We start from the raw sequence: 27,148 nt of genomic DNA, 5'->3' as shown, positions 1-27,148 counted from the left end.
ATGATCATCAGAAAGGTGAGGGATCAGCCCAGAACTACACGGCAGGACCTGGTCAATGACCTGAAGAGAGCTGGGACCACAGTATCAAAGAAAACCATAAGTAACACACGACGCCGTCATGGATTAAAATCCTGCAGCGCACGAAAGGTCCCTCTGCTCAAGCCAGCGCATGTCCAGGCCCATCTGAAGTTTGCCAATGACCATCTGGATGATCCAGAGGAGGAATGGGAGAAGGTCATGTGGTCTAATGAGACCAAAATAGAGCCTTTTGGTTTAAACTCCACTCGCCGTGTTTGGAGGAAGAAGAAGGATGAGTACAACCCCAAGAACACCATCCCAACCGTGAAGCATGGAGGTGGAAACATCATTCTTTGGGGATAGTTTTCTGCAAAGGGGACAGGACGACTGCACCATATTGAGGGGAGGATGGATGGGGCCATGTATCGCGAGATCTTGGCCAACAACCTCCTTCCCTCAACAAGAGCATTGAAGATGGGGTGTGGCTGGGTCTTCCAGCATGACAACGACCCGAAACACACAGCCAGGGCAACTAAGGAGTGGCTCCGTAAGAAGCATCTCAAGGTCCTGGAGTGGCCTCACCAGTCTCCAGACCTGAACCCAATAGAAAATATTTGGAGGGAGCTGAAAGTCTGTGTTTCCCAGCGACAGCCTCGAAACCTGAAGGATCTGGAGAAGATCTGCATGGAGGAGTGGGCCAAAATCCCTGCTGCAGTCTGTGCAAACCTGGTTAAGAACTACAGGAAACTTCTGATCTCTGTAATTGCAAACAAAGGTTTCTGTACCAAATATTAAGTTCTGTTTTTCTGATGTATCAAATACTTCTTTCATGCAATAAAATGCAAATTCATTATTTTAAAATCATACAATGTGATTTTCAGGATTTTTGTTTTAGATTCCGTCTTTCACAGTTGAAGTGTACCGATGATAAAAATTACAGTCCTCTACGTGCTTTATAAGTGGGAAAACCTGCAAAATCGGCAGTGTATCAAATACTTGTTCTCCCCACTGTATATATATATATATATATATATATATATATATATATATATATATATATATATATATATATATATATATATATATAAAAAACATATATATATAAATACATATACAAAAACAAATAAATATATATATATATATATATATATATATATATATATATATATATATATATATATATATATATATATATATATATATATACACATATAAACAACAGGCAGAAACCCTCCAGGAACTGTAAAGGTTGATGAATGGCCATTGATGGCATATTCCAATTAGCCAATAGGCTCATTCCGTGTCATTTCAGCCAGGGGTTGCGGTGACCCCCTCAGATTTTTCTGAAAAAATTCTCAAAGCTACATTAACATATATGAGGAAGGTTTGCCAAGTTATAGCTCAAAATTCCGAGTAGTGTCCGAGATATAGCCCTACAAACACCCTTGGGGTGTTTCAATCCTGGCAGTCGCGAGTTGCAGATTTGTGTCTGAAGCATTTTTGGAGGGCTCTCAATTCCAGAGTTTTAGAAACAGAGTTCTGAAAATTCACACAAATGATGTCTATTAGTGAGGCTTTCAGAATCTGACATCAAAAATGTTCTACTTAAAATACTTTTTAAGATAAGTACTCTCAAAAGTAGTGATTTGTAACATGCAGTCAAAAAATTTGAGTTCTCAAATTGCTGCCAACAGTCAGTTGATTCATCATGAAGAATTTTGTTGTCTGATTTACATAATCTAGTGACTGGATCATTTACACAAGAAAACTGAAACCTTTTGGAGCAAACTCTTGGATGCTCTAGGTGTCTGAACTTTGCTCCAGACTCAACGACACTGAAATTTACCCCAGTTTTACCCCAAGTGTTCACCATGTCGACAGTTACACAGCTCTTTTAAATTTTTGTCACTTAAACACACATACATAGGCAAACTGTGCTAGAAAATTCAAGAGTTGTTATCAATCTCTTCTATTTTTAAACGATTTTTTAAAAGGCCCACTATTTAGAAAAAACAAGTTCGATGAAAGATGTAGAATAAAAGCAATAGGTGTGCTTTTGAAGTGGAAGCCATGCCAAACATTCATAAGTTGGCACCACAATGATCAAATTGTTGTGTTCTTTGGTCAGAACAAGTATGTTAGGGTTACTTTAATTTGACACACGTCTTTTTTTTTAAAGGATATTTTAGTTTAAGACCGCTGCCAATCTCAACTACAAATTAAGACGCATAATGTGATCATAATAATCACCATTATAAATATTCATTTGCACATCTAATTGTTTATATACTTCGTGTGCATTGTACGAAAGTCTACATCCATTTGTAAAGGTAGGTACAATATCTGATTCAACTTTTTTTTTCATAATTTCATATCAAATTGTTTGGACAAATGTACTTGGATCCATTGTACAAAGTGAATAGTGATTAGCTGTATAATTGCCAGGATATAATAAAATGCAACAATGAGCATTGGCAGTTACTACAGGGCTGTGTATTAGGTTAAAGCCTAAATAAGATAGAGTTGTGCTTCATGCCTAACTTTGGAAATGATTTTGGTACACTTCTTTAAGCTTTACTAAACCAATTTATATATTGTTAGATTCCACTTCAGTCATACTTCCTTACAATATCTTTATTTTTTCTATATGTTTGTTAGTAAAAAATTTATTTTAAAAAAAGTAGCTTTCTGGGACTGCAGAATCATTAGAAATTGATGCATTAAAAAAAATTCGTTTAAAAATAGAAGGGATTGAGAACAACTCTTGAATTTTCTACCACAGTTTGCCTATGTATGTGTCTTTAAGTGACAAAAATTTAAAAGAGTTGTGTAACTGTCAACATGGTGAACACTCGGGGTAAAACCGGGGTAAATTTCAGTGTCGAGTCTGGAGCAAAGTTCAGACACCTATAGCACCCAAGATTTTGCTCCAAAAGGTTTCAGATTTCTTGTGTAAATGATCCAGTCACTAGATTATGTAAATGAGGCAACAAAATTCTTCATGATGAATAAACTGACTGTTGGCAGCAATTTGAAAACTCAAAATTTTTGACTGCATGTTACAAATCACTACTTTTGAGAGTACTTATCTTAAAAAGTATTTTAAGTAGAACATTTTTTTATGTCAGATTCTGAAAGCCTCACTAATAGACATCATTTGTGTGAATTTTCAGAACTCTTTTTGGAAACTCTGGAATTTAGAGCCCTCCAAAAATGCTTCAGATACAAATTTGCAACTCGCCACTGCCAGAATTGAAACACCCCTAGGGTGTTTGTAGGGCCATATCTCGGACACTACTGGGAATTTTGAGCTATAACTTGGCAAACCTTCCTCATATATGTTTAGGTTGCTTTGATAATTTTTGCAGGAAAATCTGAGGGGGTCACTGCGGTATTTCATTTTTTTGGCTGATTTGACACAGAATGACTCAATAAAGAGCAAAGATGAGCAGTAGTGGATGTGCAATTGTGGCATTGTAAAGCATGCCTCTTACCTGTGAGCAAAAGTGGGAAAACACTCACGCCTCATGAACAAGACACTGGTTTTCTAACTGGGTCGTAGAAGGGACAAACCTTGGAAACAATTTGGCACCAGCGATCAAATAAACCAGCACTCAGCAGTAGGACAGGCTGAGTACAGTGGATTTGAAATTTCCTTTAAAAATGAAAAGTTTAAAATAAATAAATTAAACTTTGTTGCCACTTTGATGAAACCTCATGGAAGAATGTCCATAGGATGGCAATAATATTACTAGAATAGACTTTCTCTTCCCTTTCAAAAATTTTCACAAGCAGTTAAAAATAGGCAAGCAGCATCGACATGACCGCTCATCAAATATGGTACGCTGATGTACAGGGGCAGCCTGAAAGTCGCTTTACCTCTCTCCAGTTAAGCATTCGTTCTTAAACTCTTTTAATATCCAGTTTTATTGTGCAGTACTGTACTTACAATATAAATTAATCAGTCATTGTATTGGTATGTACACCACATTCACCTTGCACCACTGAATTTGTTGCCAAGTCCTCTTACACATCTTGTACAGCATTTGTGGAGTCACCTGTGCGAAAGAGGCCATGACTGCAGCGCCTAATTCTTGAATCGTCCTACACCGGTTTGTTGACACTTTCTCCTTGATAAACCCCGCAAATAATTGTCTGGAGCCGTTACCTCTAGACTACATGGTATAGCCACGGTCGTGGAGATTTGGTGGAGAAGGCTTTCCAAAGTGTTCCGTGAAAGCTGTCCGCACTTGAGAAATTGTTTGCCCTGTGTGTGCACCCTTTCATTCACCCCAACACAAGCAACCAACCGCTTTTCGACACCAACAACTTGCGTTCGTTATGCTGTGTAACTTCCTACTGACTCCCACGTCAGTGAGTCAGTGTTGCCGCAGACCATGGCAGGAATGGGCAGAAGGGAATGGAGGGAGAGCGGCGCGAGAAATTTAGTAGCGGTAAAATGGCTTTCAGACTACCCTGTACAAACAGGAACAAATTTTGTTTTTTTTGCAGAAACCGTTATTTTTAATATTATTGTATGACCTCTTATGGAGAAAGCAAAGTTCGACAAAAAAAGGTACTTACCATCAACAGGATCGAAGGCAATCAAGGTACCATCGCCCTTGCTCATGACACAAATGGTGGAAGAGTTCTGGGAGGTCTGCACACCCCCTGAGCATACCAGAGCATGGGCAATTCCGGGTTCACTATGCTTCCAGAGCACCACACCGTCAGCCAGAGACAAGGCTACGAGAACCGAACAGGGAGCTGGAACACCTGCAGGAATGGCAGTTGGCCTCCAGCATGTCAAAGTAAACAAGAAAAACCAATGTCTGTCGCTCAAAGTTGTGAGGACAATGGGTAAATTGACCCTGAATGGATACAAAATGGCATTTATTTGCTGCCAGTGAATCAAAAAATTCGTTTCTACAAAGCTAAAGCAATACAAGGGTGGTTGGACGCCACATCCATCTATTTTGCACTCACCTCGGACCAGTTTATGTATTGAGATTAAAACAAGCTCAGTCGATAAAAACGATATACTATATTGCATGATATTTCAAAAAGTTGTGGACGGGCAATGTCAAAACTTGGTGGATAAGTTTGGACGGTGACAATAACAAGCAGGTTAGATTTTGGTTAATAAGGTCTGGATGCAGATCCGGCCCATCAGTGGGATACAAAACCTAAACTGTTCATCCTGTTGGTGGTATACTCTCGAAAGAGTGCTGTTCTAGTTTTTGGGTTTTTTTCATGCACACACAATCGAGGCTAATGTAGCAAACACCAAGGTTACAGAAGGTGACATGAAACCGAGCTGTTAGCTCGGTAGTGCAGCAATAGTTGGACCCAACAAGCAGGGAAAGAATGAACAGGGAAAGAGGAAAGAGACAGTTTGGGGAAGAAAAACAACAACCTGCAAGTAAGAGTTGGGTTCGGTGGTACTAATGGTGATTTATTTATTTATTTTAAAGAAGGAATGGGTATAGATTGGAAATTACAAATGATGGTGGCATACCGCATCCTCGAAGCCTTGGAAGGGAGACTGCACAAGCTAACTGTCTCGAGAAGGCTATTTGACAAATGGGAGAAAAGAGGATGAAAAGAGTGGAGGTTGGCAGAAAACCTGAATTTGAGTTGAATCAGGAAGGAGTTGATGGAAGAGAACGTGTGTCCTGGAGGAGCTGCAGAGAGTCGAACGGCCGAGAGAGACAATGGAGCTAGATCAGAGGAGAGGCGGGGAAAATATAACCACGACCAACCAATTTGAGGTGTGACAGGAAGAGGCCTTGTGCTTCGTCCTCATCGATGGAGATGCCATTCATATTGAAAGGTTTAGATTCCACAGAATGCAGGATAAACAGATGTGATTCTGGCTCACGAGACAATAGGAGAGCAAAGTACTCCATCGAGCTACAAAGGCCTTGTTGGTTGGTTGTTCAGTTTTTTTTTTTCAAGGAACGACTTGGAACGATGAAAGACGCCCAGTCTGTGGTGAGCTTTGGAGTCCAGCTCTGCGACATGAAAAAGTTTAAAAAATATATGTATTAAACTTTGTTGCCACTGACGAAATACCATGAAAGGATGGCCATAGAATGCCAAGAATATTACTGGAAGAGAGACTTTCTATTCTGCTTCAAGAAAAAAATTCACACCCAGTTAAAAATAAGCAAACAACATCCACATGACCCCTCATCAAATATGGTTTGCAGGTACACTGATGTACACATCGGCCCGGAAGAGATTCGGGGCGATGGTGAGGCCTAAAAGTTAAAGAAACTGAACATCTTCTTGTGGCCATTCATGAACTTACATCGGTGGATTCATTGGACAATCCTTCTGGAGCGACAGGGTGAGACTGAGATTTGATATGATTGAAGGACTTCTTCTTCTTCTTCTTTCGGCTGCTCCCGTTAGGGGTCGCCACAGCGGATCATCCGGATGATCCGCATAGTGATTTGGCACATGTTTTACGCCGGATGCCCTTCCTGACACAACCCTGGTCGCCTCTTACAACACAGGGATATGGTACACCTATTTTAACCAGGGTATACACCGGCCCAGTACACTGGTACTCATTTCGCCGACCTCGGAAGGATGACAGGCTGAGTCAACCCCCTGGTGTATTAATTCAGTGGCCTAACGGGGCTTGAACTCAGGACCTTTTGTATCCCATGCCGCTGCCCTAACCACTGCGCCAACACACCAGGCTTATTTGATAGGATTGAAGGACAAGCTCCATTTATTAAACAAGCATCTAATACATTCCAGATTAGCAGTGCATGGTGCAGTTGCAGTCTGCCCTTCAGTGGAATTGGGGAACTGTACAACACAATGTGGTCTCATCTGCAAAATGGAAGAGAGAGGGTTTTCCAAAGCATCGGAGAGGTCATTTATTTAGAGGAGGAACAAGACCATGTCAGGATGGCAAACAGTAGCAAATGACCGAGATATGTCCACACATCTTGTTTGAGATGCATGGCCCCCGACCAATGCTGAGAAAAGAGCGGTAGCTTGAGTAGGAGTATGTCCAGAGTCGAGTGACCGGGAAGGAATCCAAACCTGATGGTCAGAGATCTGGGCGTTTGAAGAGAGGAAATTTGAAAGCATTCTATCAACAGAGAGCATTCTCTCTGAATGAAAGCATTCTATCAACATTCTATCATTCTATCAACAGGAGCAGAGCATTTGATCATTTATTTGATGAAAAAGGAAACACAGAGCTACAACATTAGCACTGATAGCAAGAAGCCTTCATGCCTGGTGTTGGCTTCATGGTTAGGGTGGTGGGCTTGGGATCTAGGATCCTGAGTTCAAATCCCACTCAGCTGTTGAATAAATACCAGGTGGGGTTGACTCTGCCCGTCATCCTTCCGAGGTCGGCAAAATGAGTACCAGCTTGCTGATATCCTGTGTCGTTGTGACGACCCGTCCAGCATTGTGCCCAACAGCCAAGGAGACTGCTGAGGCAGCACCAACGCTCTGCACAGAGTATGGTCCCAATGGATGGATGGATAGATAGAAGAAGCCTTCGTCATCAAACAAACTATCACCTTACACTATCCAGAGATAACTCATGGGTAGCAAACTCACTTTTCAGCTACGAGTGAGTGATCTCAGTGTTTAGATGCTGCAACTAAAAGTGTAGGTTTGGTGGCTCCACATACATGGAATAAGATGCCCTGTTGAAGGGGACTTCAATCTGGCTGTCTTGTCTGCTAGCACTTGCTTAATGGAGCAAATGCCTCGGAACCTTTTCATTGGAGTCGGGTGGGTGTGCCACTACACTGACGAAATTCCTGTCATGACCAACAGCATGACCATCCCCTCCCCAACCTCATTATATTCCCCACTAATAAACTCCAGAAGCAGTAACACGAGGTCTTGGAGTATGGTAGATGGATGGAAACACTCTGAAACCTTGCGTGATAAAACAAGGATAAAAATTTGAGAAAGCAAGGTGCAGTGAGTTCACATTTGAAACCATACCTGAAAATGCACAACTATCATTGTCGCTGCTGTTATTGCTGGCCCTGTAGAGCACAACAATGCCTGGCGTTGAGTCTTTCTGAAGTCTTACAGACACCAACGCAATGGTCGAAGCTGCAAAATAAGAGAAAACAAAAAAAAAGGAGGTCATAAACCATCCATATTACTCAATTCTTCATTGAGGATTCAACCCTTTTTGACACACCATACACCACACACACCAGATCGAGTTCAAAGTTCAACCATGTTCAGGTTCAGCCAAGAACAAGTTAGCCTCTTTATTTTTTTCTTTTCTTTTTTGGACATGTATGAAGCTCGTGGAAGAGCTCGTACATTGAACGGATCTGGACGTAACAGTAGAAAGATGAGGGAAACACTAACAGCAGAGTTGAAGGCCAAGATAGAGGCAGGCAGACAAACAATGGACGGGAGGGGGGAATGGGGGGGGGATGTAAAACCCATGGTGGTCCATGTAAAACCTGCAGAAACATGGTGGGGGGTGAGGGGAGCATGGCAAGAGCAGAGGGTGCAAGACCAGAAATGAGGCAGTAGAAGACCGACCTGTCTGTGATGGTCAGTGAAATGATAGGCCAATAGACTCGGCTTCATCTTGGGAGATTACAATAATCATAGAGGCCTTAGTTTCCATCGTGTCAAGCCGAGCAAGATGTGAGGCAGGAGAGTCAGCCCAGAGGGGAGAGCAGTACTCCATCAAGCTACGGATGAAGGCCTTGTCGGTGGACAGAAGTTCATGTGTGTCAAGGAAGGACTTTGTACGATGCAGGATGCCCAGCTGGTGACTGCCTTTGGAGACCAATTCTGAAATGTGGTTTGCCCAAGCAAGATCATGATTGATAGTGAGACCCAGGAGTATTAATGACTGAACTTCTTCAAAAGGATTGTCAAGAAAGTAGATAGCGGGATTTGCCAGATGGTCTTTTCAGAGAGAGACCGTGAGAGTGTGAGATTTGTCAGGATTGAAAGACATGTTCCAAGTGTTTGACCAGCTTGTGATTTTGAAGAAACGGAGGAGGCTGCAGCTTGCCTGTATGAAGGATGAGGGATGTCATGGCAGAGGATATAGTCATCAGCAAATATGTGTTATGAAATTATATTAAATGCAAGAGTCGAGATTTGCATTGGACAAAACAATAACAGAAAAAGGGGAGAGTAAAAAAATTTTACACCCGACCTCCACACACACACACACACACACACACACACACACACACACACACACACACACACACACACACACACACACACACACACACACACACACACACACACACACACACACACACACCACTCCTCTCACCACCTGTAAAGGAGTGAAAGTCCTCCAATAGTTAAACACGGCAAAGATGAGAGGTTCATACTCTTCTCTGAAGTTCCCTGCCAGTGTCACTTTTTAGTTCGCCTGTTCGAAGAACAGAGAGCTATAGCGATACCCCCGGCATGAGCGTGAACGTGAAAATGTTAAAGTTTTTGGTGCAAGTTATTTCCTTTCTCGTGTTTTTATCTTCCACACTATTTTTTACTGATTACAATATACAAATACATATATTGCTTTAAAACTATTTGGATCAGACTTCACTGCAATGCTTTATATAAAAATATTATTAGACAAGTCTTTTAAAAACGATCAATGTATAAACAGGCGAGCATTGGGTGGCTTTCGACACCACTCTGGTTTTCCCAGCAGTGGGTGAGTTTGCTGATGCCAATGAAACAGAAATGTTGTTGGTTGTTAAATTTTATTAAAAGGGAAAAGCTTTTTGACTCGCCCTCAAAGGTCGTTAATCGTTTTATCACCTTGTTCCCCCATAATTACCATGTCGTTCCTTTTCCTTTTTTTATGTTAATAAGATGAACTCTCCAACGCTGTTTCAGATACAGCAAAACGCCGAATGAAGAAGGCATAGTGTTTGAGGCAAGCAACGAGGCTGACAGGATGACCTAGAGGTACGCACACTAACCTCGAAGCTGTCTAGCCTGGGATCAATTCCCAACCCAGCTATAAACTGTCATTCCGGTGTTTTACGGTCAGGGTTATTCATCAGTGTGTGTGTGTGCCATCCCTCAGATGGACGTTAAACGGGCGTCCCACCTGCCTGCATTTGGTGGTGGACGTTAAAGTTCCCATGGTGTCCTTAGCTAACAGTAGGCGAGCTATCGCCAGCACCATGGCCAAATTCCAAATTCCTGCTCTGACCTACAGAGGTCACTGTACCAGCAGCACAACCGTGCCTTCGGCCAATGATGCTACTCCGCAGCATTGTGCTGCGTAAGAATGAAGCAGCGGCATGAGAGCAAGCATTGCTTATTTTGAATGCAACTTTTCGAGTTTGTGAGAGACTAACTCACATCTGGTTCATGACACTTACATTTGACAAAGCAATACGTTAAGGGTACAATGAAGCAGCCACACTGAAATATGGCCATCTCCTTGAGGGCGTGACAAGTTTAAATGTTTCAATGCGTCATGAATTCATAATTTTGTTTTTTTTTGTGACATTGTATAAGCAGTCACAATTTGGTACACTTTTTCACACTTAAAAAGACCCGATGTTTTTGACCAAAAAGGATTGATCACACACGACAACAAAGGAGAACCAAAGCCTGCTGCTCTGCCATCACAAACAAGTAACAAATCCATGGCCTGTGGTTTTATTTCTATATTATTGCCTCTGTTCCAGTCTTGCTCCCTCTGCTCTTTCTACCCTCTGAGCCCTTCCCAGTTGCTCAAGGATGCATGCATTCTTTCCAGTAACCCCCTTTCTTGGTAAACTCCCAAAATCCAGACTGACTTCACACTTGCACTCCTTCGTTGCCCTTTTCTCTCACTTGTGCAACTGCGTTGCTGAGGCTGGACAACTCCACTCTACCCTCCAGGGCTTTAAGATGGCAGAGTGAAACCATCTGATGCCATGATCTTATCTAATCCCATTCAAGCTCATTTACTTTACAGGTTACTACGTTGCATGTTCCTCCCATCATACTCTGTTTTTTTTTCATCATTTAACCCTGTACTGATTTGTTACATCCACCTGTTGTTTCTTCGTTCTGTCATGTCACCTTCCTGCTCTTCCATGAGCCAAGACCTTGTATACAAAATCAACACCTTGAAAAGACATACACACCTGTAACAATCAAGTGCTGTCCAAACAGAGAAAAGATTATTGTCCCCAACCTCGTTGGTGCTGCATATAACCATCTGTTTTTGCATTGTACATCGCATGACCATCAGCTGATACTTATTTTGAATATAAACAAAGGAAAGGCATGGAGAGAGATTTCTTGCACAACTTGTCACATCAAGAATGTATGTATGTATAAACTTGCAAACAAGATGCTGTGATACAACAACTGGCATCTCTTATAGTTAAGCAATCACAACAACACTAAACACACGTCTACAACACGAAGTGCAAAAACATATACAACCAAGGAAGGACCCTCATCAAAACCTTTATCAAATATAACTGACGCTGCTGGTATAGGTCAAATGTAGTTAACTCAACTTCAAGTTCTCGAGTCGGGGTTCCATTCCCGATGGATCTCTACTGACGATAAACTGTCCTTCAAGTGCTTCCCAAGTATGGCATGTTGGGACAGGCCATTACATTCACTGCCACATCTTCTATAACTCGCTTGTGAATATCAAGGACCATTAATAAAGGAGCCTTTTGAAAAAGAGTACGACATCGTGTGCCAGTGATAATAATCATTTTGTATGCTGCACATAGCTGCAGGGTTGCATCACTCCTGTGGGCATACCTATGCTACTGATGAACTGCCCCCCTGTAGGTTAGAGTAGGAGTTTGTAATGTATTCAAGGTGCAGATGATAGCTTGCCAACTCTTTGCGAAAGACACCGTGAGATCTTCAACGTCCAGCAACTAATGCAGGCAGACGGGACACCCAGTTTAACGTCCATCCGAGGGATGGCACAAACACTGATTAATCGCCGGCTTAAGAAACACCAGGATGACAGTTTACAGCTGGGTCAGGATTCAAACCCCAAGCTAGACAGCTCAGAGGTGAGCGCACAAACCTCGATCCTGCCAGCAAATGTTGGCACATGCGAGATTGCAAATTTCTGCTCTGTGCCTCTGCTGCGAAAAACAATGGCCATTAAGGCTTGGGTATCATCATTAATCACCAAAAGGCTGATTTAACTTCTGCCAAAATCCTTAAATCAAGGGTAGTCACAATCAAAAAGGGAAGTATAAATGTCCAAGAACATACAGGCATCAGGGAACGAGATGTTCCAGTGTGCACGACGGCTTTGGTGTCCCGGGCAAGGTATGAGGAAGGCAAAGCTCATGGTGCATAAAATGCAAAGGATGAGGGACAGCACGAAGGCGACCATCCGCCAAGTCTCCAACGGCTTCGCGACAATCGGTTGCGCCCTGAGAGGCGTTTGTAGTTCCGTGTCACTGTCCGGCGCCTGCAGACGTGCAGTGCCATCTATGGTCGGGGGGAGGGAGGGGAAAAGAACCACCACTATCACTATGTCCTACAGGGCAGCCAAATAGGACTGGGAAATATACTCAAATATAAAGGTTAAAAAAAACAAACAAACAAAAAAGACCAGACTGGCTTAAAAAGAAAAACAACATAAAATCAGAATCAAAATGCTTACAGATAGATTGTGCACAATATGTTTTTAGCACTTGACAAATCCATAACTGTTTCACACACTATTACAATACAAATCTGTCCGGCTTGGTGAAGCATGCAAACACAAATGCATCAAATGGAAATGAAGTGAGAATGTTAAAAAAAAAAAAAAAAAAATCGTTTTAGAAAAGCAGCATATTAAACAACACTTAGGTCTGACACCAAGCTGCAGATGTACAGGATAACACACTTGCTTTTCAGATGGCCGGCTTGGATTTATTTTTCGACACGACTACACACATTCAAATTGGTGTTCAGCAGACAGTATGTTGCATCACAAAGTTTGCCGTCCCTCCGATGGACTTTAAGTTGGTGGACCTGTCTGTGACCATTAGTTGGTGGACGTTAAAGATCATAAGCTTTCTGAGAAGAGTAGGCGAATTATCACTGGCACCCTGGCCAAATTACTGCCACCGTCAGTCGAATATCAGGCCTGCCTTGCCGGTTCCGAAAAGACTTGAAAAAAGGCTTTTTTCCGACGATGCCACAAGGAGGTGGGAATAATTGGGACCTTCTAAATGGTAGCAGTAAGAGTTTAAGTAATGCTTTATGGAAAAACAGGAGGGATGTTCAGTAATGGCTTTTCAAAAATTATTTCAATAAAATATAGATTATTAATCATGACTACAAATTGACATTTTGGATGCAATTTAGATCATACAGTGGAGTACAGATACAACTAGAAGGGCAGTCGGTAGTCACTCCACTATGCATGATCCACGAGAACATATCAGACCCCAATACATTTTTGAGACATCGTGCTACATATCATTTTTGGCCCCATCTATCAATGGTGAGGAATCACTTTTTTTTTTTAATTCTCGTATCTGAAACTGGATTCGGATCTTCACCAAAATCAAATCAATTCGTCTTTATCTCTCACACACACACACACACACACACACACACACACACACACACACACACACACACACACACACACACACACACACACACACACACACACACACACACACACACACACCTTTTTGAGATATCGTGATATAAGTCAGTTTAGCCCTATCTCTCAATGAAAGAATATCCATCAAAACAGCACAGAGAAGGTGTCATCAAGGCAGCGAGAACATTCAAGAACCTTCTTCATCCAAAATTTCAGCCAAACAAAGTGAGTGGCCTCTTGTATGAGATATATGTGGAGAGATAATTCATCTTGTTAAACGTGCACGAAGGAGGCAATGAGTTTAAACTTTGGAGCAGTAGAGTGAGGTCGTGTTGTGTAAAACCTCCTGAAAAACAGGCGAGGCCACAGTGGAGGACTTGCGGGCGCTAAAGGCACGTGGAAAGCCCTTTGCGCTGTAAAAGGCACAGTGCATCGGCTGTTTGGTCAGAGCACCCAAAATCATGGTGGTGAAGTCTGCTTTAGAGCCATAGAGAGGAACAGAAGACTTTTTATTGGGGCCATCCCACGTGTCGAGGCGGCCCGGAAGATGGCAACTCCCACACCAGTGGCTGGTCAATGATAGAAATATGCTGTGCATGAGGTGGTTCCAGAGTTTGCACACGGCAGGTGAGCCTTTATCCTTGAAGAGGTAATATCTTTCTCATCCCTTTCTCTCTGCTTGGCCGCCTCCCTCATCTCAATTGCTCCTCATCTCCACGTCGCTCTGTGCCACATCATCTTGCACTGACCTCCAAGCCACAATCAGCTCGTGCGTGCCACAAGCCCTCGGCTGCCCCTTTGCTCCTTGTGAGAGTCTGGTATTTGGCATCAACAGTTGGGGTTAGGGCTTATCTCTTTTGTGCACAAGATTGAAATTCCCCATCATCCTGAGCTGTCTGTCAACTACCAGATCTGTGCTGTTATTTATTGCTTGTCCTATCCTCCCTTTTCCTTGAGTACTTTGAAAATACCCTGGTTTGGGCTTGATGGTAAAGGTGGAGGGCTTAAGATCTGAGGGTCTTGAGTTTGAGCCCCTGTCATTCCATTGAAATAACACCAGGTGGGTTTACTCAGCCTGCCATCCTTCCGAAGTTGGAAAAACGAGTACCAACTTACTGGTAATAGGGGCACTGCATCAACTGCACAGCCAAACTTCCAGAAAATGATACAACCAGCAACCACAGGCTGCACATGAAAACAACAACTGAGAATAAACCCCTTTTTATTTTAAGAAGCATTTTCCCACTTTTTAACCTTTCACCTGCGTTTCACCGCCAAGTTTGGCTTCATTTAGGTCAGTGCTACTCAAAGTGGTGGTACGCGGACCGGTGCCGGTACGCGAGTCATCGACTGCCGGTCCGCGGCGAGTTACCAGTTTCACATTATCATAATATAGAACATGTGATGTATAAAATGAAAATGTATAAAATCTTGAAAAATAATATATTTAAGCCGACAAATTCAAAATACGAGAGAGAGAAATCTGTCAACGTTGGAAGTTATACCAGAACCGAAAGTAAAGGTAATATAATGTGAATTTCAGCGGAGTTGCCATATGGTGCTCTTTTGTTTTGCCAAAATGGGTGTAATTATAATTTGCAGTTGTCATGAAAGTTTTAAAATTTTCTTATTGTTTCTTTACATTATCTAAAAACTGCTTAAAACAAACTCCTAATACCAACAGTAGTTAAGTTATTCATGTGTTACGGTTCTAGGAACCGTAAGCATCCAAACATACAGTTGTCCCAAAGTCAGTTACGCCGTTAAATATATGTGTAGACAGATCCCTTCCTTGTGTTTAGTGGGAAGACACTGGGGTGCGTTGCGATGATTTTTAGTTAGGGTAATAAATCCTTATATCCCCTCCCCCATCACGGCTGATATCTTTGTCATCTTTAATGATCTCAACACCTCTACGCAGGGAAGGATGGCTTCGTGTTTTACAATGGCAGACAAGATCGACGGACAAAAACAAAAGCTAGAAGCATGGAAGAGTCGAGTGTCAAGAGATTGTTATGACATGTTTCACCAATTAGTGGCAGTCATCGCTGATGCAGGAGAAGACCTTAATGTTACATCTCTACGAAATATCACCAGAGAACACTTGACAAATTTGGCAGAACGTTTTCAGCATTACTTTCCAGAATGGGAAGAAGATCCACGGAAAGGGAATGAATGGATCCGAAATCCGTTTATGCCATTGAGAGATGACTTAGGTGTCACTATGGAGGATAAATTGTTGGAGCTGTCTGCTGACGAAGGATTGAAGAGGAGTTTCGAAACTACAACAGCACTTGCTTCTTTTTGGATAAAAGTGAAAGCAGAATATCCTGAGCTTACTGAAATTGCTCTGAAAACTCTTCTCCCATTTCCTTCAACCTACCTCTGCAAGACTGGCTTCTCAACCATGAGCATCATTAAGACAAAGTACAGGAATAGTGTGGATATTCATTCTCCATTGTGCGTGGCACTGTCCTCAATTGAACCACGATTGGATAAGCTGACAAAGAAGAAGCAGGCTCACCTTTCACGTTAGTAAAAGTTAAGGATTTAACATGCCAATATCATAAATTTCATATTTTAACATTACGACATTTTCAAAGCTGTCTTCAATGTAATGTCACCTATTTCCTTTCAATGTCTTAATTCATTGGAGTTTAAGATAACTAAAATATACAATTTTTTCAACCTACCTTATTCATTACAATTTTTCATTTTATTACTTATATACCGGTATACATATGTTTATAATAACTATGTTTGAAGGCTTTGCTAGTTTGATTTTTATATATTGTAATACTGTATTATTCGTTTACAAAATATATATTAAAAAATGTCAACTTTTATTATATTCATTATATTTTTATATTTTTCCGGTATAAATTAATATTACTACGGATGTTCAAACAATATTTTCTCGGATCATAAACAAATAGTAATATGGCATAAATAATATGGTACCGGTCCCTGGCACATTGGAAAAAAAAAAACCTGCTGGTCCACCACATCAGATAGTTTGAGAAGCACTGATTTAGGTAATCCTTGGGGAGATGTCGTATTAATTGAACACAGTACTTTAAACACCGTTTTGGCATTCGCAGGGGCCTTCATCAGACCTCTGGCTCAGGTCGTTCCATGTCAACGCTCCATCTCGCATGACAAGATACATATATATTTATCGAGTTTTGTCAAGTCGTTGCAGACTACTGGTGACATTCATGATCAGATTTCTCCAAACATGCCCATCATGCCGTGCCTCCCAAAGCTGTGGCATAGCCAGCTTGGTCTCTTCCTCTTTTTCCCTCAACCATACCCAACATGGTTGACTTCCGCAGACGTTTGCATGCATGGTGTATCTAAAGTATGACACAGTTTCCGTTTTAGTAGTCCAGCTCCTGACCGTTGATTACAGCTCCTGATAGCTCCTCCCCATTGGTTACAGCTCCTCGCAGCTCTCGACAGTTGGTTACAGCTGTAAATGTCAGTCAAATTTCGTCAACTGATTTGTTTGTTCCTTATGCAGTCCAAGGAATTTTTAACATTCGTCTCCAGAACCACATTTCAAAATTGTCAATCTCCTTCCTTTCTCTCTTCTCCACCATCCATGACTCACATCCATATATTGCAACTGGAAATACCAGAACATTCACCAGCCTCTTCTTGGTTGGTATTGTTACATCTTTGCCTTTACAGATCTTTATCAATCCTAACACTGCATTTTTCTCACCAATGCTAACAGTCCATTAATTTTTCTCCTCCTCCATAATTTTCCACTCACTTCAATATGAGAACCCAGGAAGATGAAACTTTCCATCACTTCCACCTGATCATCACCAAATTTGAACGTGACAATGTTCTCATGCGACAAGATTTTAATCTTTTTTTTTTGGTTTAAACAAAGATCAGATTTTAGGCTGCCTGCAGCAATTTCATCAATTCCATCAATTCCTATTTACTTTCTGCCAACAGAGTAGTATCATCAGCACACCTTAGATTGTTGATGCATCTTCATCCAATTCCAACTCTATGTAATCAAAGTTAGATTTCCTCACAATACAGATTGAATAAGTAAGGGAAGAGAATGAGCCTCTGTTCAACCCCTTTTCCATTCCGAAACATTCTATATCTCCATACTGTTCTTACTGCAGCTTGTTGTTTTTGTACAGGCTGAGAAATATCAGATGCTCCGGCATACCCATAATCTCTCAGCATAATCCACAACCAACAAAATCGAAAGCTTTGCTATAATCTACAAAACAGAGATTCACCTTCCTTTGATATTCCCTTGCTTTTTCCATGATCCATAGATCTCAGATGTATGATTTGATCTCTCGAACCAGCTCCTCTTCAGAGCATGCTGGCTCTACGTTCCTCACATTCTATCACTATTGGTTCTTCCTCATATTCTCTTTCTTCAAAGGTTGCCATCATATTGGCATCTCATTTGTATAGAGTTTCGGTGTAAGCCTTACATCTTTCTTTCACTTGTTAACCTCCGCCATCTTCGAAGATGGATGGAGGTTACTGTTTTCACCCCTTTCTGTTTGTTTGTTTGTTTGTCTGTGAACAGTATTACGGAAAAACTCCTCGACGGATTTCGATGAAACTTGGTGGGGGGGTTAGGTATGGTCCAAGGATCATGCCATTAAATTTTGGACTTGGTCTCCCCCCCCAAAAAAAATTTAGAGAAAAAAAAATTTTTTTTTTTGCATTTCTACATGTTTTAAGTGATTTCCAACCCCCTCCCCCCCAAAAAAGAGAATTTTTTTTTTGCATTTCTACATGTTTTAAGTGATTTCCAACCCCCCCCAAAAAATTGTCAGAGAAATTTTATTTTTGCATTTCTACATGTTTTAAGTGATTTCCACCCCCCCCCAAAAAGTTAGAGAAAAAATTTTTTTTTTTTTTGCATTTCTACATATTTTAAGTGATTTCCAACCCCCTCAAAAAAATTGTTCGAGAAAAATTTTTTTTGCATTTTTACATGTTTTAAGTGATTTCCAACCCCCAAAAAAATTTACACCAACCCCAAAAAAAAAAAAAAATTCTTTTTTTGCATTTCTACATGTTTTAAGGGATTTCCAACCCCCCCAAAAAAAATTTTTGCAACTTTTTTTCAACAAAATTTCGATTTTTTTTTTTTCATTTTTACATGTTTTAAGTGATTTCCAACCCACCCCCCCCCCCCCAAAAAAAAATGTTGGAGAAAAGAACTATAACTCTCAGCACTGTTGACATCATATTTAATGAATAACATACAAGGTTCACTTGAGTGACCCAGCAGTATTGGCGGCAGAGGTTTTGCACTCTCCCGAGTGCTCTCCCTCTAGTGTTTCTTCTGTTAATTATTTTCCGATTGTACTCTTAAGGAACCCAATCATCGACGTAAAGTTTCCTGTGATCTCTCTAAACTTATAAAAAGATCTCGTTTTTCCCACTCTGTTATCATTGTTTATCACTATGCCTGCTTCTGAAATATTTATCTTTGCCTTTCCTATTTTGTCGTTGGAGGTCGGCATTTGGCCGCTTAATGTCCTCTCTTGATATGCATTTGGTTTTCATCTCTGTTTTTCTGTCTGCAATATTTATTGCCCCTGACAGCCATTTAGCCTTCTTCTTTCTGCTTGTTTTGGGGATGATGTTTTTGGGCTCTTATTTCACATCTTCAACCTCTTCCCCCCAATTCATCCAGCATTCTGCAAAAGTTTTTTTTTAATTTTTTTTATTTTTTACATTTATTGCATATTTGTTGGAGAAGTCTTTCAAGGTAATATCTGGTCGGAGTTTTTTTTCCCCCCCACATTTCTTAACTTGGCTCGTAGCTTTTCCACAAGGAGTTCATGATCTGGCCTAGTCTGTGCCAGGCAGAGTAATGGCAGATTCCACAACAGTTCTCAATCTTCTGTTGATTAGAATGCAGTCAATCCGATTTCAAATGTTTCCCATCAAGTGAAGTCCATGTGTACAGTCTGAGCTACCTATGCACACACCTACCTAATGCTGAGAAGAACTTGCACATATTACGTGTGAGAGAAAAACATTACGAGACGTCATGTCGTATGCTTTTACAACTACAACGGGACTCGGTAGAGCACATAGCCTCGCCACGCATGCTCTGAACAGGAATACCATCGTTAACTCAACAAACTACCATTATGGCCCAAATACCCACATCATCCACGTACCCTATTATGTCACATACATTGCCATTATCCATAGCTTTATTGATTATTAAGCCTGGTGTTGGCTTGGTGGTTAGGGTGGCTGGCTTGGGATCTCAGGGTCCTGAGTTTGAGCCCCATTTTCCAGTGAATTAACACCAGGTGGGGTTGACTCAGCCTGTCATTCTGAGGTCGGCAAAACGAGTACCAGTGTACTGGTATAGGGGCACAGCATTAGCGGTATAGTCGTGCCCCAACAAAATGATAGCTATCCAGCAGCCAAGCTGCTATACGCAAGATTATTGATCGATTATTAGGATACTTCACAACCACTTTTGTGCACATTAAGGCTAAATTGTGTCAATGAAGATGAATATGAAAAAAAAAAAACTTTCAAACGGTATTCCCCAGAGCACGGCAATCATATGTATGAAGTTTCGTATCAATCTGTTAAGCGGTTCTGTAGAAGATTTTTAATGTTTTCATTTTCAATCCAATATAGACACCAGACCACATGACCGATTACGTCATTCTGTAATTCCTCACTCATATCGGGTCGTAGATCAGATATATGAAGTTTCAGATTTTTCGGATAAGGATTTCAATTCAACCAATTATGGCTGAACTACCACTTCAACTATGATGTCATCGTTATCACCCGATATACCCCATGAGGAGTCGATGACATATGCCCAGTTTCATTTTTTTTTGTTGAGCGGTTTCGGAGATGTCCAAATTTTTCCTTTAATCCAGTATGGCTACTACACATATGACCTGTGACATCAGAGTTATCAATAAAATAGTCTCCATGGGGAGTCCCTCCTATGTTTAAAGTTTTGCATTGATCGGGCAAGCGGTTGTGGAGAAAAAAATTTTTAGGCAAAAAATACATAGACGCCCATGCACACACGCACGTCTTGCAACCCCTTTGGGGGAGAGACAAAAAATAAGGACAGCAGACAAGTCTTCACAGTGGGGAAGGAAAACTGGGGTGCATTGGAACATCTCGAACATCTATTATTGCTGAAAAATAATCAAGATGCCAATACATTAACACTTACATTATGCAATGTTTTAAATACCAACGTGTAAGCCCTGAATATATCATTCACACATTGGCACTTAATATCATTGGCAAAGAACTGCTGCCATAGGGATGGTCCGATGCATCCAAATTTCATTCGCTGGATTTCAACCTTTAGATTACAGCATCATAATCTTGCGTACTTAGATGGTAATGCCAAACAGAACACAAAGGATTATTACCTACCGGTAAGTTCAGGTGACATATGGTGTTTCTGCAGAGTGAGAAGCTCGACTTTATTGTCTCCAACATCCATGTCGGCAGAGAGGTCAATCAAACAATCCGATGGTGTCACTGGATACCGGGAGAAACTGTTTCCCCATGCAGATGATGCTCGTATTCCGACTGTACCATCAGCTTCTCTTGCCAACCTCCAATTGTTTTTGTCTTCTTCCTCTTGTACCCCTTCCTCACTGCTTTCACTGCCCACTTGGCCTAGAGGGTCGTAATCTCCAAAGTGTCTGGGAATTTTACCTGCAGGTACATTCAATTATCATTGTGAACTGTTGCGCTTTTGGTAATATGCCGTTCAAGATCACTGCCATTGTGACAATCATCATTGTGACCGATTATGCATATAGTGGCAACGCATTCAAGTAAGTAGAATCCAATCCCAAAAAAGGGAAATTATGTTTGTGCAAAAGGCACACGATGCTCCGAAGAATTGTTCACCCCTGCAGAAAGATAATGCCACGGTGGCAACTTGAATTGAGATGGGACAACAGTGGTGTCAAAATGAGACAAGGTGTTGAATCAGAATGAGGGTACACAGATATCGTGGTACAAGAAAACTTGAAGAGCGAGAACATCAGCAGGATGAAGGTCAATTTTACACGTTTATCCCTCCACCCGATCTTGAGTGACAAGAAATGAAAAATTTCAATGTGAGAAGCACCATTGTATAGCCTGTTTATTTATTTTATTTCCAGGAGCAAGTATGCTTATGAGATAAATATTCTCCATCAAAAATTAATTGGCAAAAATAATAATATAATATCCACACACGTATGCACATATATAGACATTTTATGGTGCAAAACTTCTACAAACATTCAGCAATAACAGAGATATGCCAAAACTTTTTGGTCCACTCTAATCACGAAAAAACACATGAACAGGATGAAACTAACAGGATGTGTGCCTGTCTGTCTGTCTGTCTGTCTGTCTGTCTGTCTGTGTGCGTGTCCAAGTCGATATATTTTTAATTTAAAAATGGCTTTCTTTGCAACCGCTTGTCCGATCGATGCAAAACTTTAAAAATAGGAGGGACTCTCGAATGGAGAATATGTTATTGCTAACTCTGACATCATTACATAGGCCAAATGGTATTGCAGCCATATTGGATTAAAGGGAAAAATTGACATCATTTTTTTCCCCAAACTGCTGAACGAAAAAAATTGAAACTCTGCATATGTCATCAACTACCCAAGGTACAAGATTTCTCCACAAGCTGTGCAGTATATAGGGTGACGTCATCCGTGAAGTGGTATTCCAGCCAAAATTGGTTGAATTTAAATCTTTATCTGAAAAGTCTAAAAGAAAAAGATTTTTCAGATAAAGATTTCAATTCAACAAGTTATGGCTGGAATACCACTTCGGCGATAACGTCATCATTATAAAAAGCCGATGCTAAGAAACTATGTGACATAAGAGGGTAAATGGATGATACGGGTATATGGGCTGTCATAGCAGCGTATTCAATTAACGATGGTATTTTGTTCAGAATGAACGCGTGTGGCGAGACTATATGCTCGACGAGCTCTAGTTTATGGGGCAATCCTTGAGAGATCGCAACTTCTTAATTTTGAAGGTAGTGTTAATTCAAACATTGTTTGTTATGTGTGGAGGTCTTCAGACATCTGAAGCAGAGTGTTTCCATTGGCTTCACCGCTGATGTGACAAGATAAATACAGTGCCTTTAGAACATCTGCACCCCCTTTCAAAATTTTCACCTTTTGTTGCCTTAATGCCTGTAATTAAACTGCATTGAATCTGACTTTTTCAATCAGAAAGGTCCTTGGGTCCCAGGGTTGAGTCTTTGCTGTGAAATGTATGATCCAACAGAGGAAACCTATAGGAACAGCCGATTTTATTCTGTAATAATCAGAATCACGACAATTTAACACAGGTGGAGGCTAATTAAATTAATTTGTGATTTTGAGGGTGATTAGTTACACCTGAGCTAATTTACAATTGCTATTATAAGGGGGTGGACACTTATCCAACCAAGATATTCTAGTTTTGTATTTTAAATAAATTTTCTGAAATTCGCAGAATTTGTTTTTCATTTGGAAGTTGTGGGTTACGATGTGTAAATAAAGATGGAAAGGGTCTGATATAATGTAATTCCAGGCTATAAGGCAACAAAAGGTGAAAATTCTGAAAGGGGGTGTAGACTTTGTTTGGACACTGGACACTACACACACACAACGACTAAATAATGGGGACTAATTATCGAATCTTTTTCAGCTTTTTCCTCATTATGAAGAGGCCATTTATGGGCAATCATAATTTCTGTGTCATGTGCAAAATTAACCTAATCTTTTTAAATCCTCCTAACCTCACCCACCAAAAACATTCATTTCCCTTTCCCCTGCATAATTTCTCCTTGCCTATACCCCCAGTCCACTCCAATGCAGCTTTCTTTATATTGACGCACCTTTAACCATCCTCTCCTCTCTAGTCTGGGCATACAACATAGAGGTCACCTGGGGTAATGACTTCACTTGAAAGGTAAAGAATAGCCCTCACAATTATTGACACAATTTTGAGAACCGAAGATAAAAGTAATATGAACCAAAAAAAAAGATGAACAGTTTCAATAGTAAAACAAATTAAATCCAATGATTACCTCGTATATTTCTCATGCGATCAATAAAAAAATCGTGACAGTGAACGCATCTTCCAGGGCAACCTCTTGGGCACTTATTATCCACAGAGACCAAGTGATCCAGAACATATTTATCTCTAGGACTCTGTAGCCAATCAAATCAATTATTTTTTCTTACATACCAAAGCTCTCCACCAAATTTCATCCAAATCCATCCGTAACTTTTTGAGATATTTTGTTCACAGACGTGAAAACATTCTTCCGGACTTGGGGTTCGAAGCTCATCACGAGGGGAAGTGCTCGGGTCCCTCTCGAACGACCGATGCTGAGGCCACTGGGCAGATAACTAAGCACACCGGCAGGTTTCTAGGCAACCACAAACACCGACGGCACGGTCAGTCCAAGCAGTTACACTACTTCGCGTGATACCTTACCTGTGGATGGCCTGTCAATTAGGGTCATGTGCCCTCAGTGCACACTCGGATTACTGCCGAGTGTTACAGTGAGTGTGCGTTGGCCAATAAGAACAAACTCGGTGGGGTATAACTTCCCAGCTAAACTAATGTGCAGACCATGCTGGACCAATGAAGGAAAATATGAAACGGGCTGGGTACATTTATAACAAGCAATTTATTAAAAGCAAGATGAGGAAAATTATGTGGCACATTAAAAAGGGGTTATTTACAAAATGTACAGCTGGGAAAATTTGTGGATGCAGCAAAATAAAATATTCAGTTATTATTTACAAAAAGAAAGAGGACACAGAGCAGAATTAACCCGAGATAAACTACTAGTCTCAACTTGTTACACATAACAGGTGCCAACACACACACACACACACACACACACACACACACACACACACACACACACACACACACACACACACACACACACACACACACACACACACACACACTAGAGGTAGCCCAGAAAGAGAAGTAGTTGAGGTGTAGGCGACCTCATTGTCCCTGGTACGGTCAACGGACCAAGGCAACCCAATCGCTTTGGAAGGGGGAGGAGGGAAGAAAACTTAGGGTGTTTACCATGAAGGAGTGGGAGGTGAAAAATGTAGTGCAGTGTGACGCAAGAGGAAGGTGTGAAAGGTGCGAATTTGTAAAGCTTTTTTTAGATCCTCGTGGAGGATCTCCAAGTCTTACTCACGTTGTTGTTCTTCATCTTCTTCTTGTGGACTTTTTTGTTTCACAGCCTACAGTTTTCATCGAATCTTCCTGAAACTTGGCATGTATATGTAAAAATACCCTGCACAGACAGTAACCATCTCCGATTTTGAAAATTCCCCCTAGAAAAAAAGTTATGACGTCAAAATATCTCCGCTAATGGAAATCGCCGAAAAAAATTATCTCTGAAACTAGGCAAGCTTTTTGAATTCTGTTTGTGGGAATCGAACAGGGCATTAGCAGAGATGAATTACCGCACATATGATGCATCACTATGACATCATATCAATTTTTATGATGTCATTCCTATTTTTTGACATTTTTTTTGTTTCACAACTCAGAGTTTTCATCGGATCTTTGTGAAACTTGCCATGTATATGCAGAAAGCCCACGCGTCGGCTGTAACCATCTCCGATTTTGGAAATTCTTCCTAGAAAAAAAAGTTGACATCATAATAGCCGCTAATGGAAATCGCCTATACCATGATCTCCGAAACTAGGCAAGCTGTTTGAATTTTGTTTGCGGGAATCAAGCCGGGCATTAGCACAGATAATTTATCGCAAACCTGATACATCACAATGTCGTCATATTCGTTTTTATGACGTCATCATTAAGCGGATGAGGATCTTAGCTCATTTGAGCTTGTTAGTGGCTGAAGCACAGATGGAGAAAAGATGCGTGAGGGAAAGCTTAACGGTGCATGCATGAGAAGTCTGTAAATGTTTGGCTTTGAATGATAATGGAACACCGGAAAAGCTGGGTGCCGATGACCTGGGGATGGCCCGGCAATGACCCCTGCAACGCTTGCTCCACCCTGCTCACTTCGCTCGGTTGCACTGCCCTCTCAGCTTGGTGAGCAACGTCATCGATCTGGCGCACGTGCATGCATGGCAGGGCTGTGTGTGTGAAATTAAGTAAAATAAAATAAATGAAAGAAATGAAAGCACAAGGGATTGAAGACCTCCCCAAAAGCCATACACAACGCATATTGTTCCATTTACCCACTAAACATGCAGAAAAGGCTAACTAAATTAATACTAATGAGATAACTGTCTTGGGGGTCACCATATGTTGGATGCGATTTCCTCAGAGGAGTGCCGGCTTTACAGAGCCACAACATAACCTGCATCCACCTTCGGTGGCGGAGGTAATTAAAAGGCTTTGTTCAAAATATTTTCATCAAAATCCGCGCCACCCGTTCTCTCTCTATCGAGTGCAGCCTGTGGCTGCTGGTTGCATCATTGGTTGGGACGCGGCTATGCCGCTGATGCAGTGTCCCCCTTACCAGTAAACTGGTGCTCATTTTGCCGACCTCGGAAGGATGACAGGCTGAGTTAACCTCCTGGTGTGTTTTAATTCAGCGGCCAACGGGGCTTGAACTCAGGACCCTCGGACACCAAGCCGCCACCCTCAACCACTAAGCCAACACCAGGCTTACGCCACCTGTTAACCACCATAGACGAGTTGGAAAATAAATATCCCCTCAACACAAGTTTCATACTTTTGCCTCTCGTTACGACTGCAAGACATACCCAAGTAAAACATTTGAGTTTCTTCAAAAATAAATGACCATTTTTAAAGCCAACACGAGGTGTACGCATCCTTAAAACTTTCAAATAGTAGAAATTACTCTTCCATTCTCTGAAGTACACGTTCATCTGTAGTTTGTCATCAAACCTGTCACAACAAGTACACGCAGATCCTTAAAGGAACTCGTTAAGAACCAGGAATTTAAATCCTTTAACTGGAGCGCAGAACAACTTAAACACAAAGAAAGATGCACTAAACTATCCGATTTTGGACGAGATTAGTTATGCGGATGCATCGCTAGGCAACGCCATTTTGTATGAATTTCGGTGTTACTCCGCCCTCAGAGCGTGTGTGCAAATTTGATTGGTCAAGACGGCGTAAAATTTGCCCAAGTACTGCTAAACTGTGAGTCTTTGGAAGTGCAAATAAGGAGGAAAATTTGTGTTCTCCATTGTTCCAATATATATATTATATTATATATATATATATATATATAATGCGACTGAAATGAAATAAAACTTTAAAAATGCTGTAGAGGAAAAAACGAACAAAAATGGAATCGCAAATAAACCGCCGTTGATGCTCACCGTCGTTTACACCACCTTATTTAACACGTTCAATTTATTCTTCGTGCCTGTTGTTTGCGCCCTTCATGACGTCCCTAAAGTTTAGGCTAAACACAGTAAGATTCCTGTTTGGAATGATTTCCACTTTTGCTTTATTGCCTGACATAATTGCTTTACCGTGCACATGCGCACTCGCCACTCG

General features: G+C 41.1%; 1 protein-coding gene across 9 annotated transcripts in view; it reads right to left on the bottom strand.

Annotated features, from left to right (window-relative positions):
* LOC147025381 (protein FAM234A-like) overlaps nt 1-27,148 on the bottom strand; it is a 56,652-nt gene that overhangs the window by 28,232 nt on the left and 1,272 nt on the right. For 6 of the 9 annotated variants that reach the window (XR_015059486.1, XM_085886316.1, XM_085886315.1 and 3 more), the window contains exons 2-5: nt 21,026-21,313; nt 12,259-12,480; nt 8,008-8,121; nt 4,603-4,794 (exon numbers count right to left, since the gene is read on the bottom strand). Coding sequence is in view for 8 of the 9 variants with exons in the window: in XM_085886311.1 (XP_085742437.1) it covers nt 4,603-4,794; nt 8,008-8,121; nt 12,259-12,480; nt 21,026-21,313 (816 nt within the window). In the remaining variant the exon portion in view is untranslated. Of the gene's footprint in view, nt 1-4,602; nt 4,795-8,007; nt 8,122-12,258; nt 12,481-21,025; nt 21,314-26,135; nt 26,294-27,148 lie in introns of all 9 variants that reach the window. The other 3 variants (XM_085886312.1, XM_085886313.1, XM_085886319.1) reach the window with 2 other exon arrangements.

This window comes from Eptatretus burgeri, chromosome 6, assembly GCF_056783735.1.
Source record: "Eptatretus burgeri isolate ZD-2024b chromosome 6, Ebu_testis_v1, whole genome shotgun sequence".
NCBI classification, from domain to species: Eukaryota; Metazoa; Chordata; class Myxini; order Myxiniformes; family Myxinidae; genus Eptatretus; species Eptatretus burgeri.
The sequence above is the reverse complement of the archived record's forward strand: the minus strand, read 5'-3'. Positions and strand labels throughout refer to the sequence as shown.